The 16,523-nt window shown below is 43.0% G+C and overlaps 1 protein-coding gene across 2 annotated transcripts in view; it reads right to left on the bottom strand.

The window, feature by feature from the left end:
* Positions 1–16,523, bottom strand: part of LOC104675570 (microtubule-actin cross-linking factor 1) — a 392,257-nt gene that overhangs the window by 327,939 nt on the left and 47,795 nt on the right. Inside the window, exon 1 of one of the 2 annotated variants that reach the window (XM_030942497.1) lies at positions 3,498–3,550. The exons of the other annotated variant lie outside the window; for it this stretch is intronic. Within the exon in view, the coding sequence (XP_030798357.1) occupies positions 3,498–3,549 (52 nt within the window). The 5' untranslated portion in view covers position 3,550. Of the gene's footprint in view, positions 1–3,497; positions 3,551–16,523 lie in introns of those variants that run through there. 2 annotated transcript variants of the gene reach the window in all.

The raw sequence follows: 16,523 nt of genomic DNA, 5'->3' as shown, positions 1-16,523 counted from the left end.
AAAAAAAGCCGGGCGTGGTGTCAGGCGCCTGTAGTCCCAGCTACTTGGGAGGCTGAGGCAGGAGAATGGCATAAACCCGGGAGGTGGAGCTTGCAGTGAGCTGAGATCCGGCCACTGCACTCCAGCCCGGGCGACAGAGCAAGACTCCGTCTCAAAAAAAAAAAAAAAAAAGAAAGAAAGAAAATTACAGAAAACTTGACCAAGAAGTAAAGACTAGCAGGAAAATCAAATGTTTAATAAAATAACTAAAACATAATGTGATATGCTCTAAAATAAGTATGTTTAAAGTGCCATGACAACATAGCTGAGGGAGCGAGAATAATTCTACTGGGAATACAAAAACAAAAACAAAACTTAGGGAGGGAAAATGAGACTTGAGCTAGGCATTGAAAGATGAGTAGAAATTTGGTACAAAGAGAAGAAAATAATGGGATTCCAGGCAGAGCGAATAAGACAGTATATGCAAAGGAAGAGAAGGGTAAAATTACATAGGTATACTGGGGTATATATGTTTTGTTTTTTTTAATCTATCTATTTACTTAAGCGACAGGGGCTGGGCACAGTGGCTCATGCCTGTAATCCCAGCACTCTGGGAGGCCAAGGCGGGCAGATCACTTGAGATCAGGAGTTTGAGATCAGCCTGGCCAACATGGCGAAACCCCAACTCTATTAAAAATACAAAAAAGTAGCCAGGCACAGGGGCACATGCCTGTAATCTCAGCTACTCAGGAGGCTGAGGTACAAGAATGGCTTGAACCCGGGAGGCGGAGATTGAAAAAAAAAAGGCGGGGGGGCATACTCTGTCACCCAGGCTGGAGTACAGTGGCATGATTATAGCTCACTGCAGCCTCGAAACCCCCAGCTGAAGTAATCCTCCCACCTCAGCCTCCTGAGTAGCTGAAACTGAAACTTAGGCGCACACCACCATGCCCGGCTGATTTTTGTGTTGTTTGTTTGTTTTTAGAGATAGGGTTTTGCTACTGCTGCCCAGGATGGTCTCAAACTCCTAGGCTCAACTGATCCTCCTGCCTCAGCTTCCCAAAGCACTGGGATTACAGTCATGAGACACTGCACCTGGCCATTACATTTCTGTTTTAAAAGTCAGTTATCTCACAGTCCTATCACAAATTTTTCTTAGTAAAGGCTAGTGAACCACTTTCTCATCACTCTACTTCACCTACCTCTCTGCCTCCCTAATTAATCCCTAATTACCTACTTATCCCAGTCATGGCACAGGTCTGGACTCTGCCAAAAAGCAGGACTTGGGTCAATAGTTCATCCTGTCATACCCACGAGAGAGGTCCATCTGGGCAGAAATCACCCCAATAACTATGAAGTTTTTGGCAAGCTCGAGAAATATAAGTTAAAGCCCTCCAGAAAAAGCACCAGCAGTGGAAAATATTGCACCCCAATCCTGGCATCAAAACACCAATAATTCATAGGAATTTGGGGATTGGAACTTCAAAAACTTGTACAATGTGTCTATTCTCCCACTGGATTCCCTTCAACAGTTACCCACTAGATGGAGGAATGTCTACAAGCTGAACCATGCCAAGAAAAGCAACAGTCAGTAACTAAATGAAGAGGGAAGCCAATTACCTCTCTCCATCAGCCCTTCTGGAATACACAAAGATATTAAGTGAAAAGAAGAAGGTAAGTAACCATTCGCCATAATCAGGGGGCACAGTGGGTAAAACTCAACCCACAGGAGGATTTGACAAAGACAATGATTTGTATCTAACTCTCTGTCTGGCAGCCCAGAATTGGGGGAATAGTTGTCTAAGACCTATAGCAACATTCCAAAAAATGGTAAAGACTAAACCAAAAGAACTACAAGACCTCTTTCCAGGAACTTCTCCCACCTGAAAAAGACTCAGGTTGCGGGAGCAAATAAGAGTTTAAATCTGATCCTTTCTTTGAGTGAACAAGAGAAACTGCTATATATTGTATGTTTTATGCTATAAAGACTATTATACAGCATATATAAGTGAATGAAGCAAACAATAGTGAATGAGAGATTAGAAAACAAAACTCCATTCAAGGTGAGTAGTAGTGTGGAGAGAAAAGATCTATTGCCTTCACTCTAAAGCACCATACTACTGCTCTTTCTCAGAGACGAAGGTGCATTTTACACACATGCTTGATCAGATGTGGGTATTCTTCCCTTCTTCACATGGTCTCTAGCACCAGACAGCAGCACTGTTCTCCCTCCAGACTCTGGGGCTCTTTGCTGTGTTACTTGGGTTCTGCACCTCTAAGATGAACTTGGAGTGATCCTTCCACCTCAGCTTCCCAAGTAGTTAAGGCTACAGGTGCATACCACCATGCCCAGCTAATTTTTTAACATTTCTGTAGAGATAGGGGGTCTCATTATGTTGACCAGGCTCGTTTAGAACTCCTGGGCTCAAGGGACCCTCTCACCTCAGCCTCCCAAAGTGTTTGGATTATGAGTGCGAGCCACCACGCCTGACCTGTATATCCCTTTATAGCATACAAAGCTCTCCATATGTATTTCTTAGAACCAGAGTTCTTCAACAGATAGTGAAAGAAAGTAAAACATCTATATATCCTGGCAAGAAATGAGTACAGATCTCCTGCCCACACCCTGTCTGCCACTTTCCTCATCCCTGAAAAAACCCAGCTTACTCCTTTCCTCCCTCTACCTCCTCCCACTCTCTCCACACCCCATGGTTGCTCTGGGTCCAGAATCCTAACTACTGATGAAAGAAAAATGGTTTGAGCACCCTCCTCTGCAAATGGAAATAAAACCACTTGTTAATTAGAGAAGGGAAATTAAAAAGATTTCATTCATTTTTTTTCCATTAATATCCAAAAAGAGTCCTACATCACATCTAAGTACATTCCTCTCATGTTTGGTCAGTGAAGAATTTGCCAATGATGCAAAGAAAACACTATTTCCTTTAAATATTACTTTAATAAAAAGCTGCCTCTTTCAAAGTCATTGTTTTACCCTTTACAAAGGCTTACTTTACAAAAGGCTTACAAATAGCCCATCAACCTGCATTCCTCCCTCCCCACTCCCAACTCCAGTTCTCTCCACATGGGACTCTGACTCACTGTAGACATAAGCAACTGGAAACCCTGGCCCAAAAAACCTAATTACACCTGGGTGAGTCTGCAGGGCCCTATGGCAAGAGCCCTCCACCCACACTGTCTGGCTACCTCAAAAAAAAAAAAAAAAAAAAAAAAACAGGGAGTGCCCTGAGCCCTCTGAGCTCAAGAATGCAGGGGACATTTCTTACTTGTCCATTCAAGCAAGACAACATGCTGTTGCTGAAGTACCTAAGGAGATTCTCTCCTACTCACTTAGGATTGCATTTACAAACTCTATCCCTTCTGTTTAATTGCCTAAACGCATAAAAAATAGGGCCAGTTCAGACCAGGAGGGCTTTACAGACCCTATACAACACACACCATAATAAGTGCTCACATAATCAGCAAGGACAAAGGGTAGGGAGCCTGAAGCCTTGTAATACCTCTAAGGTTGTTGAGTCCCTCCAGGAACTTCTGATACTTGTAAGCGTTCATGCCCGGCCCAGCTGTGTTGGTTCACTGGCTGAAAGTAGGCACCATGGCAGTGACAGCTGAGAAGTGAAAGCATGCAAACCGACCGATCTCTACTCCTGCTTCTACTAGCCCCCAAGAACTGGACTTTGACCACATTTACAAGTGACGTCACCAGAGAAGCTTCATTACATTACAGCCTTTCGAGAGCCCTCATTTGTTCCAGTGAGCGGAAATACCTCCCCAGGAGAGGCCAGCCCCTCCTTTGTGCAAACGAGCTACGGGACCACAACCGCCCCTGCCTATCATCTGCCACCTCATCTGCCACCTCTCTCTAGAGCCCAGCCCAGGCTCCACTGGGAGTACTGCTACTCTTGCTTAAACTCTAGGGAGAGAAGCTTAAATGCTTTTCAGGACACCAGTCGGGGCTCATTTAACATTTGAGAAAATCTTTAAAGGGCCATGCTCACCACAAGAATGTCACCACAACAGGAGCTCTTGAGCAAATATTACATGGCAATGAGACAGGTTTTACAAAATAAACAATACCCTGCACTCTCCTTATAGCAGTCATGTTTACAGACTGGAATATAGCCACACAACAGAGGAGACACTGCCTATCAAGGCAGTTCAAGGCAGGGGGAGAGAAGAAGCAGAAACTGTCAAGCTCATTCCCTAAATGTTAAAAGCGCAATCATTCAGACAGGACCCTCTCCACAGATAACTAGAGAGAAAATGCAACCCAGATATCACCCACATGTCCCCAACTCCAGGACACTATTTCACTCAGATTTGTTTTGGAGTTGCTTTAATGTGTCAGTCACTACTGCAAATTTCTTTCTACTGTTGGTCTCAAAAAGATGACCATCCCAGGCCGGGCACGGTGGCTCACGCCTGTAATCCCAGCACTATGGGAGGCCGAGGCGGGCGGATCACGAGGTCAGGAGATCGAGATCATCCTGGCTAACACGGTGAAACCCCATCTCTACTAAAAAATACAAAAAATTAGCCGGGCATGATGGCAGGCGCCTGTAGTCCCAGCTATTCGGGAGGCTGAGGCAGGAGACTGGCGTGAACCCGGGAGGTGGAGGTTGCAGTGAGCGAGATAGCGCCACTGCACTCCAACCTGGGCGACAGAGCAAGACTCCGTCTCAAACAAACAAAAAAAAAAGGTGACCATTCCAATAGTCACAGGCTCTTAGGATAAGTTACCCATATTATAATTAAAGGGGGAAAATCCTGAAATTTCTACAGCATCTTTGCTGTAAGGAACTCAAAATGGCTCATCTGCATTATTAGACTCATCTTTGAAAGTATTTTATGAAAATAATTGCTTTTCATTATCAGATGAGAAAACAGAGGTCCAGCCTGAGCAACATGGCGAAACCCCATCTCTACAAAAACTCCAAAAAATTAGCCAGGTGTGGTAGTATGTTCCTGCAGTCCCAGCTACTTGGGAGCTGAGGATGAAGGATCACTTGAACCTGGGAAGTTGAGGCTGCAGTGAGCCAAGATCACACCACTGCACTCTAGCCTGGGTGACAAAGTGAGATCCTGTCTCAAAAACAGAAAAAGTAAATAGACAGAGGTTAAGTATCTGCCCAAAAGTCACACATTGTGCCAATGAAAAAGCATGGCAAGAACCTATGTTCCCCAAATCTGAGCTTGAAAAATTCTTGCTCATCTTATCACAAAAGCCTTGGCATACTAGAACCTCAGGAGCTGGCAACTGAGTCAGATCCCCTGAACAATCCCTCATATGGGAGATACACCCACTCCACCCCTCACCAAGATTTGAAGTTTTTCAGACAACCTGGCTCACAGGATGCCACTGAGTGACCTAGGGAAGAGTTCACAGCATACCAAATACACTGCTCTGTAAAACTCCCAATTACAAAGGTTGGATTTAGGAGGAGAAACTGTGTAAGCAGCACTGTAAAAACAGAGAGAAAAGGGAGTATGCCCACTTAAAAAGATCAGGCTAAATAACTGTGACAGGTGCTAAGATAATGGAAAGGGGCTGGGTGTGGTGGCTCACACCTGGAATCCCAATACTTTTTTTGGAGGCTAAGGTGGGCAGATTGCTTGAGTCCAGAAGTTTGAGACCAGCCTGGGCAATATAGTGAGACCTCATCTCTATAAAAACTAAAAATGTTAACCAGGTGTGCTGTCCAATGGCTGTAGTCCCAGCTACTGGGGAGGCTGAGGTGGGAGGATCACTTGAGCCCAAGAAGTTGAGGCTACAGTGAGCTATGATTGCACCACTGCACTCCAGCCTGGGTGACAGAGCAAGACCCCAACTTAGAAAGAAAGAAAGAAAAAAAAAAAAAAGATAATGGAAAGGGAAAGTAATAACCAACCCAAGTTTTTGTGCCTTCCAATGCTACTAGTCAGTCAACAGAACCAGCAAGGTACTACTTTGTGCAGATGTATTAGGAGTTATGGGGAAACACAAATACATGGTTCATTTTCTCAAAAAGCAACTTGATAGGCAAGATAAACACGTTAAAAAGGAGTTTAGTGCTTAAAGAGCGTAAATTAGACAGTAGGATACAGTAAAAAAGACAAATATGGATTCTTGTAGAGACAATCCCAGGATTTCAGAGTCTATCTCAACTTTGCCACTAACTAGTTATATGAGGCAGGAGCCCCAAATTCCTTTTTTGTTGTTTTTGGGACAGGGTCTTGTTCTGTCACCCAGGCTGGAGTGCAGTGGTGCAATCTTGGCTCACCACAGCCTCGACCTCCCAGGCTCAAGTGATACTCCCACCTCAGCCCCCAAGTAGCTGGGACTACAGGCACACGTCACCACGCCTACACCTTGCTAATTTTTGTATTTTTTGTGGAGACAGTGTTTCACTATGTTGCCCAGGCTGGTCTTGAACTTTTGGGCTCAAGTGATCATCCCGCCTCGGCTTCCCAAAGTGCTAGGATTATAGGCATGAGCCACCATGCCAGGCCCCCAAATTCTTATAAAATACTAAGTCATAGGCCAGGCATGGTGGCTCATGCCTGTAATCCCAGCACTTTAGGAGGCCGAGACAGGTGGATCACTTGAGGTCAAGAGTTCGAGACCAGCCTGGCCAACATGGTGAAACCCCATCTCTACTAAAAATACAAAACAATTAGCCAAACGTGGTGGTGGACCCCTGTAATCCCAGCTATTTGGGAGGCTGAGGTAGGAGAATCACTTAAATCTGGGAGGCGGAGGTTGCGGTGAGCCAAGATTGTGCCATTACACTCCAAGATTGTGCCCAGCCTGGGCAACAAGAGCAAAACTCCATCTTAAATAAATAAATAAATAAATAAAATACTAAGTCTTAACTTTTTTTAGGTCATAAACTCCAGTGAGAATCTGATGAAAACTAAGGATACTTTCCCTAGAAAAGGATATATATTTACCTACATACAAACTTTTGTTTACAAGTGGAGAAGTATCAAATGGACCCCAGCTAAAGAACTCCTGAACTGACCTTAAGACCTCTTCTGTGTCATGATCTGAAAGCAATTAGCAAAGTACAATCTGAATTTAAGTGCTGAAAAGAGTAAGATGTAAAAGAATGATCAATCAGCTAAAGAAAAGCTGGTCCTTTTTGCTTTTTGTAAGTCTGTTCAGAGACTCCTCCCACCTAAAGAAGGAAAGCAGACTAGACAACAGCAATCTAACAACAGGAACAACTGACTTAACCACTTGAACTAAGTGCATTTAAAAGACAACACATGCTAGTTTGTCATTTCCTCTGTGTGTTTCACCATTAAAATTGTTTAATAACATTTATTAGATAAAAATTAAACAAAAACAAGGATGTTTGGAACTATGGAATGAGTGATGGTTCCAAAGAGGCTCTTGGGAAAGGAGGGTGGTGGTGCAATGGTCTGGCTCTAGTTGTATTCTTAGATACCAGGGATCTTTTTTCAGAATCACAGCATTTCAAAGAATCATAGTTCAATACCTCTGTATGCCTTTCATGGCTATTCATCTTTTATCCTCCAATGGGTACCACAAAGGCAAACAGTGAGATGTAATCTTAGGTGGTAAGTGATTCTGCCCTAAGTTCCAGACCCAGACAGGCAAATGTGAAAGACTTAGGATCTGGCAGACTAACAGGCATTCTTTGGCCAGCTGCTGACAAAGCAGAAAAAAAGTCCTTCTGTCTCCAACAGCCCTTACAAAGACACAGACACCTAAGAGCTGAGTGGGACTTGACTGAGTGCAGCCAGATCAGGAAGTCCAGACTACAGTGCATGAGATGTGGTCCTGAGGGCTTCTGAATCTACAGTGACAGGATAGCTGTTTAAAAAAAAAAAAAAAAAAAATCCCTTACCCTGCTCAAGGACAGAGCCCAGATGAGTCAGGTTCCGGATACCACTCCTGAAACAGGTCAAGTCCGTCAGCAGACAGTTACAATCGAGGAGAAAGATCTAGACCAATGAGGCGAGAACAAGTCGTATCTTAAGAGTTTCCATAGTTCCCCCAAAGCCCCCTAGAAATCAACACCTTCCATAATTCCTTTGAAGCAATGTTCTCCTAAAAACAAAGGTCCGCCTCCCATAGAGCACCCACATATCAGCGTCAGTGAAACTAAACCTGGACAGCAAGATCAAGGAATTAATTCAATCATTCATCCCGCATGTATCTGTTGAATGCTTACCAGGTACAAGACACTGACCTAGGTGCTAAAACCCAGAACTCAGTCTCACCAGAAGGAGAGCAGGACAAAAAAATATGGCAGTGTCTCATCCACCGCCATACCACCCTGAACACGCCTGATCTCCTCTGATTTTGGAAGCTGAGCAGGGCCAGGCCTGGTTAGTACTGGATAGTAGAAATGGTAGTGTCTCCTCAGATTCAAAGATGAGGGTCATGGGGTCATCAAACTAAGGGCACAGCTGACTTCCAACTGCTCACTCTTCAGACAAACCCTGAAGACATTTAAGAACAGAAAAGGTAACTCTCTTCATATAAATACACTGATTTTCTTTGAGGCAGAACTGACATCCTGACAACCAGTTGCCACTACTATCCCAAAGCAGCTGCTAACCCAGGAAACAGCAAAAATGTCTACAGTGACTTAAGAAGCCAATAACAAAAGCAGGTGCCAGGTTCAGGGTCCTATTCAGGGAGCAACAAAGATCACTTTCTTCATTGTCTTCCCCTGGCAGCAGTGTCTGGTGGAGAGAAGGGTTGAATTACACCTTGTCCTTCTGGTCTGCTGGACAGAAAATGAGTTTGCCATCTAAAGAAAGGGCTGTCCCCAGGGCCATAGCTGCCTCTGCAGGGCTGAAGAAAGGAAGACAAAGGAAGTCAGGCTTCTTACTTAGAAGGAAAGGGCTGAAATGGCAAGACCAAGTGAGGCTTTAAAGACAATTAAGTGTAGGTCTGGCAAAAAGGATACAAAGAGCTCTGCTCACCTTGTGGCCACCCCAGGCCTGGGAAATTACTTGATGTGGATTAGACCTATGCTACAGGGCCCAACAAGAGGCTTTAAAAGAGCCCACGCTTTAGGCTACAGACCATCAAATAAGCTCACCCTCCTTGAGCCTTTTCTTTTTGGCTGTGGGTCCAAAGAGAAATGGTTGGCTCCTTTGAGTCCTTTCCTCCCTAAGGTGCTTATGTAATACTACAAGATCAAATGAGGTAAGAAGCACTGAGCACCTGAGAGAGAAGGCAAAACACTTGCTTTTAGGATAAATCTGTACCTACAGAACCTCAGATTCTAGCCCCACCTGAGACTAAGTTTCCCCTCTCAGTTTATAAAATCCCCAAATAACCTAAAAGCCTCATTGCCAGGCATTCTGAGGACCTAGGAAAAGATCACAGTAAGAGTCACCTTCCAGGCCGGGCGCGGTGGCTCAAGCCTGTAATCCCAGCACTTTGGGAGGCCGAGGCGGGCGGATCACGAGGTCAGGAGATCGAGACCATCCTGGCTAACACAGGTGAAACCCCGTCTCTACTAAAAAAATACAAAAAACTAGCCGGGCGAGGTGGCGGGCGCCTGTAGTCCCAGCTACTCGGGAGGCTGAGGCAGGAGAATGGCGTAAACCTGTGAGGCGGAGTTTGCAGTGAGCTGAGATCTGGCCACTGCACTCCAGCCTGGGCAACAGAGCAAGACTCCTTCTCAAAAAAAAAAAAAAAAAAAAAAAAGAGTCACCTTCCACTGGAACGAGGTTATAGATCTCTAGCAGAGAGATGGAAGAGTAGGACATTTATTTCCACAAAGGCATATTGAAACAGCCAGGTGTAACAGAGGTCAGGTCAACAGCTTCTTACCTCCCGCAAGAACAGTTTCTCTCATCAACTCCATCTAAACCCAGAGGATACAGCTGTACCACTAAGTCAGCTAAAGGTCAGTGCCAGATTAGAAGAACCACATTTGGTTATTCTGAAAAACCTAATGGAAGAAAAGTGCTTGCTGGCTCAACTCACCTGGGCTGTTCTGCCAGCAAATCAAACAAGTCTCCAGAAACACAGGCCACCAACTGCCTTCTTTTTTTTTTCCTTTTTTAATTTGTTTAAGTCACTGGGTTTGTGATGAAGTTCTGGTAGCATTCTTTTGTTGCTTTTCAGCAGAGGAAGAAAACAAAATAAACATTTTTCAGAAGTCAGATTCCAGACACCAAAAATAACATAATGGAATTTTCCTATGAAGCTGCCTTTTGCTAACAATGAGGCTATATTTAAAAAGAAAGTCCAAGATAGAATGTATGGTGGCGAATCCAGAATGGTAGTGTATGAATTCTGAGGAACTTTTTACTCTGACGTCTAAGATAAAATTCTGTGGGAGAACATCACAATGTTGAGGAAATGCTAAAAGTACCTAACAAGGAGAATCTCAATGAGGGTGTCAACATCTGTTTAAAAAGTAGTGGGTACATATGTATCTGCTACACATTATCTGTACTTGTCTATATGCTTGAAATACACAAAATTAAAAATTACAGCAATGTGACTAGAAATATTCCATAGAGTTTAAAAAAGAAAAAAAAAATTAAAGCAATGAATCAAAGTATCCATCAAATTTACAAGTATACATACCTTTTGAAACAACAATTCCACATTTAAGAATTTTACAGGCCGGGCGCGGTGGCTCACGTCTGTAATCCCAGCACTTTGGGAGGCTGAGGCGGGTGGATCACAAGGTCAGGAGATCGAGACCATCCTGGCTAACACGGTGAAACCCCGTCTCTACTAAAAATATAAAACGTTAGCCGGGCATGGTGGCGGGCACCTATAGTCCCAGCTACTCGGGAGGCTGGGGCAGGAAAATGGCGTGATCCCAGGAGGCGGAGCTTGCAGTGAGCCGAGATCGCACCACTGCACTCCAGTCTGGGCGACAGCGCGAGACTCTGTCTCAAAAAAACCACACAAAAATAAAAATAAAAAAAGAATTTTACCTAAAGATATACATATGCACGCCGGGCGCAGTGTCGCACGCCTGTAATCCCAGCGCTTTCGGAGGCCAAGGTGGGCAGATCACAAGGTCAGGAGATCCAGACCATCCTGGCCAACATGGTGAAACCCCATCTCTACTAAAAATACAAAAATTAGCTGAGCACAGTGGTGGGAGTCTGTAATCCCAGCTACTTGGGAGGCTGAAGCAGGAGAATCGCTTGAACCTGGGAGGCAGAGGTTGCAGTGAGCCAAGATCGCACCACTGCACTCCAGCCTGGGTAACAAGAGCAAAACTCCGTCTTAAAAAAAAATAAAATATATATATATTTTATAAAAGACAAGAATATGTGTTCTGAATCCTTATCCCAGTGCTGCCACTGAACAATGTACCCTTCTTAATCACTCATATACTCAACAAGCAGTTTTTTTATTTACTACCCTGTGCCAAATTTGTAGAGCACTGAGGATAGAAATGAAGAGCTCTCAGTCTGTCTCCTCTCTCAACTTATAATCTAGTAAGGGAGGCAAACAAGCAATGTTACACATAATATGGTACAACTAATGCTGATAAAGATATGCAGAAGCAAGCAAAAAGGAAGCCTAGTGGCCTAGGTAAGGATTTCCAAAGGAGATGATGCTTGAACTGGGACCTCAGGGTCACAGAGAATTAGAGTGACGGGAACAGGAGTGTTTCAGACAGTAGAAACATGAAGCATTTAAGCAACTCAAAACAATTTAATACGGCTAGAATGTAGCATACGTTCTACTTTGGAAGAATAATGGCAAGAAATGAAAGCTTTGCATACCATGCTAAAGAAACCAGATTCACCCCAAAGACAATAGAAACCCATTGCAAGGGCTTCTGAGTGACTATTTTTATAATCAGATTTTAATTTTAGAAAGAGCATTCTGGCAATAGCAAAAAGGAAGGGAGGAAACCAATTAGGACACTATAGTTATAGAATATGAACTAAGAAAGTAGCACTGTTATCAAAACAGAGGAAAGGACACAGATTTAAAATGAAATTATACAACATTTGATTTGAGTTGGTGTCCAGTAGGGTGTATGGACAAAGAGAGGGAAGATTCTCAAATGATTCCCAAATATCTCACTTGTGTGCCTGGGTAGAAGATAGTACCTTAAATAAAGTAAGGAATAAGAGAAAGAAGAGCAGGTTTGCCAGAGTAAAGGGTTTCATCTGGAACATACTGAGTAAAAGACACCTACAGGATATCCAAAAGAAGTCCTCTAGCTCTCAGAGATAAAATCTTGGAGCTCGGAAGAGAAAACTGGCCCAGAGTCACCACAGCAGTTGAAGCCATGAGTATGAATAAGATCACTCACGAAAACTATATAGAGTGCCAAGGACAAAATCCTAGAAAGCATCTTTCTTTAAAGGTCAACAAAGGGAAGATAAATATGAAAATGAGGAAGAAAGAAAATCAGGAGAGGATAAAATCACAAAAGGTTAGGAAAGGAGAAACTTTGAAGGAGAATGGAGGTTTCACAGTGTCAAGTACCACAGAAAGGTCAAGTAAGATCAGAGCTGAAAAATTACCATTGGATTTGGCAATTAGGAGGTGACTGGTGACCTTGACAACTGCAATTTCAGTATAGCAGAGAGGGCTGGAAGCTAAAGGGCAGGTATATACCATTCTGCAAGAATCTTGGAGGAAACAAAGAACATGGCTGTGAAAGGGGATTCTCACTTCACATCTTTTGTTTTCCACTCCCCCTCCCATAATATGTCTGAGTATTTAAGAAAAATAAACAGGAAAATGCACATTAAAATAATGTTAATATTTTAGTAGGTATTAGGTACAGAATGACAGTAATCCAATGTATTATTACCATTACCTTAAAGCAGATTCCATTTACTTTGTAAACACCAAATATTTTTTGACACTGTGCAAAATACAGAGCTGGTAATGTGAGAGACAAAAAAGGTTTATGCCGGGCACAGTGGCTCACACCTGTAATCCCAGCACTGTGGGAGGCCAAGGTGGGCGAATCGCTTGAGTTCAGGAATTTGAGACCAGCCTGAGCACATGGCAAAACCCTGTCTCTACTACAAATACAAAAAAAAATTAGCCAGGCATGGTGACATGCACCTGTAACCCCAGTTACTTGGGAGGCTGGGGTGGGAGGATTGCTCGAGTGTGGGAGGTTGCAGCGAGCCGAGACTGCACTACTGCACTTCAGCCTGGGTGACAGAGTTGAGACTGTCTCAAAAAAAAAAAAAAAAAAAAAAAGTTCATGATACAGTCCCAAGTTCTAGGAGTTTAAAATCCTGTAGAAGAAAGTAATGCATACATACAAACAGGATGTTAAAGTACAATACAAATGATACAGAAAAAAAATATGACTAGCATTAAGTTTAGAAAACTGGAACTAACTTCCAGTGGAGTGATCAAAGAAGACTTCCTACAGGGCTTTTAGGCAGGTGGTGAACAATGGGGTAGGATTAAGACAGTCTTGTCTGGCTTAGAAGTGAGAAAGCGTTTGGAGAGAAGGCTAGAGAGGCAATTATGAAGAACTTTAAATATCAGGCTGGGATGACTGAACCCTGGCTCTCTTCTACTGCAGCTCTGTAGTGCCAACTGCTTGCTGAACATTTCCACCTGAGCATGTCACAGCAAACAGAACTGAAATTACTAAAAGTGAATCCGTATCTTTCCTCCCAAAATCAATGCCTCCTTATTTTATTTTATTTTATTTTATTTTTTTTTGAGATGGAGTCTCGCTCTGTCACCCAGGCTGGAGTGCAGTGGCACCATCTCGGCTTATAGGGACCTCCGCCTCCTGGGTTCAAGTGATTCTCCTGCCTCACCTCAGCCTCCCTAGTAGTTGGGATTATAGGGATGCACCGCCATGCCTGGCTATTTTTTATCTTTTTAGTAGAGATGGGATCTCGCCATGCTGGTCTCGAACCCCTGACCTCAAGTGATCCCCCCACTTCGGCCTCCCAAAGTGCTGGAATTACAGGTGTGCCACCACATCCAGCCAATGCCTCCTTTTAACTTCCCACTTCAAGTAATGGCACTATCCTTTACCCAACCCATTCTCAAGTCCTATCAGTTCCTCCAAATACCTCTCCCAGTCATCCTCTTCTGTATTCTAGAGTCACCCTCTCTCTTCTGATCCTCATTACCTCTCACCTGGATTGTTAAAACAGCCTCAAAAAAACTGACTTGCCTTATCCAATTCATGTTGCACATGCTGCTATATTAATATTCCTAGAAACACAGCCTTAATTAAATCATTCCAATGCATAAAACCTCCAATGGCAACATTTTTTCCCCAAACGGAAAAAATCTCAATGAAATGTAAAACCCAACCACATGGTAAAACTTTTGTGGAGAGTAATTTGGCAAAAGTTTTTTAAAGTACTACAAATAACTTTTGACTCAGCAATTCCATTCTTAGGAATTCATCTTTTTAAAAATATGGTTAAGCGTGCAAATATATACATGTTCTCATTGTTCATAACACCAAACAGTGCAAAATTACCTAAAAGTTCAACAATAGAAGACTGTCTATTGTTGTCTCAAGTGCAATGCATCCATACAAGAGAACACTGATAGCAACATATTAATAAATCATGATGCTGATACATATTTTTGACACTGAAAGACTTTCAACATACACTAAGAAATATGTTACAAACTGTTTTTTTCCAAATATGTATTACATGCATATTTGTACAAGAAAATATTTGAAAGAAAACATCAAAATATTTATAGCAGTTATAAATGGTAGGATTTTAAGTCATTTTAATTTTATATTTTTATTTATTATTTTAAAATATTCTTACAACAAACATGAATATTTTATGAAGTAAAAAGGGGAGGGGAGGTTCTGCCACAACTGATATCCAACAGTAGCATAGCTCTTTCAGATTTTTCTAAACATTCTTTATCTGGAGAAAGCAGGAACTCTATATACAGTCCAACATTTCTATAAATTGTTTATGGCACCAAAAAACAAAGATGAAGAAAGTACAGCCTGCAGTCACTGAACTCATCGTCTAGGGGAGGCTGACAATTAAACAGAAAACTGTAAAATAAAGATGATAAATACTATCACAAAGGGACGTACATCCTACCATAAGAACTCAGACGAAAAGGTAAGTGAAATTTTTTACTGGTCGGGGTAGAAGGAAAGAAGCAGGAACACCATTAAAATCTATTAAGTTTTGAGTTGGGACAAAAGATTACAGTATGAACAAATATTTGTGAGGAGAAAAAGTAAAAAGATCATTCAAGGCATAGAAAACAACATAAACAAGGGGTGAAATTGATCATCAGTTTTTAAGAGGAAATGTGGCGTGAGCACTGGCATAAGTCAAAGAAGACGAGAGTCTAAAATAGGGCAGTGAGTCTAGCAAGAAAAGAATAGCTGTTGAGATATTTTTCAGCTAGACAAACAGAGCTTAGTGTCCAATCAGATGTGGAAAATAAATAGGGCCAAGTAGGGTGGCTCATGCTTATAATCCCAGCACTTTGAGAGGCCAAGGCAGAAGGACTGCTTGAGGCCAGGAGTTTGAGACCAGCCTTGGTGGTATGTGCCTGTAGTCCCAGCTACTTGAGGGGCGAGGCAGGAGGACAGCTTGAGCCTGGGATATTCAGGTTGCAGTCAGCTAAGATTGTGCCACTGTACTCCAGCCTGGGCAACAGAGCAAGACCCTGTTGAACAAGAAAGAAGAAAAAGAAAGGAGGAAAAGAAAGAAAGAAGGGGAGGGAGGGAGGGAAGGAAGGAAGGGAGGGAGGGAGGGAGGGAAGGAAGGAAGGGAGGGAGGGAGGGAGGGAGGGAGGGAGGGAGGGAGGGAGGGAGGGAGGGAGGGAGGAGGGAGGGAGGGAGGAAGGGAGGGAGGGAGGGAGGGAGGGAGGGAGGGAGGGAGAAAGGAAAGACCAAAGAAAGGAAATGAAAGAGAAAAGGGAAGGAAAAAGAAAAAAAAGAAAAGAAAAGAAAAGGGAAGGAGGGAAGGAAGGAAGGAAGGAAGGAAGGAAGGAAGGAAGGAAGGAAGGAAGGAAGGAAGGAAAGAAGGGAGGGAGGGAGGGAGGAGAGGAGAGGAAGAAAAGGGAAAAGGGGAAGGGAAGCAGAGGAGAGAAGAGAGGAAAGGAGAGGAGAGGAGAAGAGAGGAGAGAAGAGGAGAAAGGAGAAAGGAGGGGAAAGGGGAAAGGAAAGGGAAAAGAAGAAAGGAAGGAGGGAGGGAGGGAGGAAGGGGAGGAGGAGGAGAGGAAGAGGGAGAAGGAGGAGGAGAGGAACAGGAGAAGAAGAAGGAGGAAGAAAGAAGGAAAAGAAGAAGAAAATAAAGGAAGACAAATATTTGTGGGTACGCAGTAGGTGTATATATTTATGGGTTACATGAGATATTTTGATATAGGCATGTAATGTATACTAATCACATCAGGGTAAATAGGGTATCCATCGCCTCAAAAAATTTGTGTTTCAAACAATCCAATTAAACTCTTTTAGTTATTTTTAAATGAACAATTAAATTATTTTTACTATAGTCGCCCTGTTGCACTAGTGAATACTAGGTTTTATTTAGTCTTTTAATTTTTTTGCATCCATTAACCATCCCCCACTTGCCTGTGATTC

This window comes from Rhinopithecus roxellana, chromosome 12 (genome assembly GCF_007565055.1).
Source record: "Rhinopithecus roxellana isolate Shanxi Qingling chromosome 12, ASM756505v1, whole genome shotgun sequence".
In the NCBI taxonomy this organism is placed as follows: domain Eukaryota; kingdom Metazoa; phylum Chordata; class Mammalia; order Primates; family Cercopithecidae; genus Rhinopithecus; species Rhinopithecus roxellana.
This window is presented reverse-complemented; position numbering and strand designations above follow the sequence as displayed.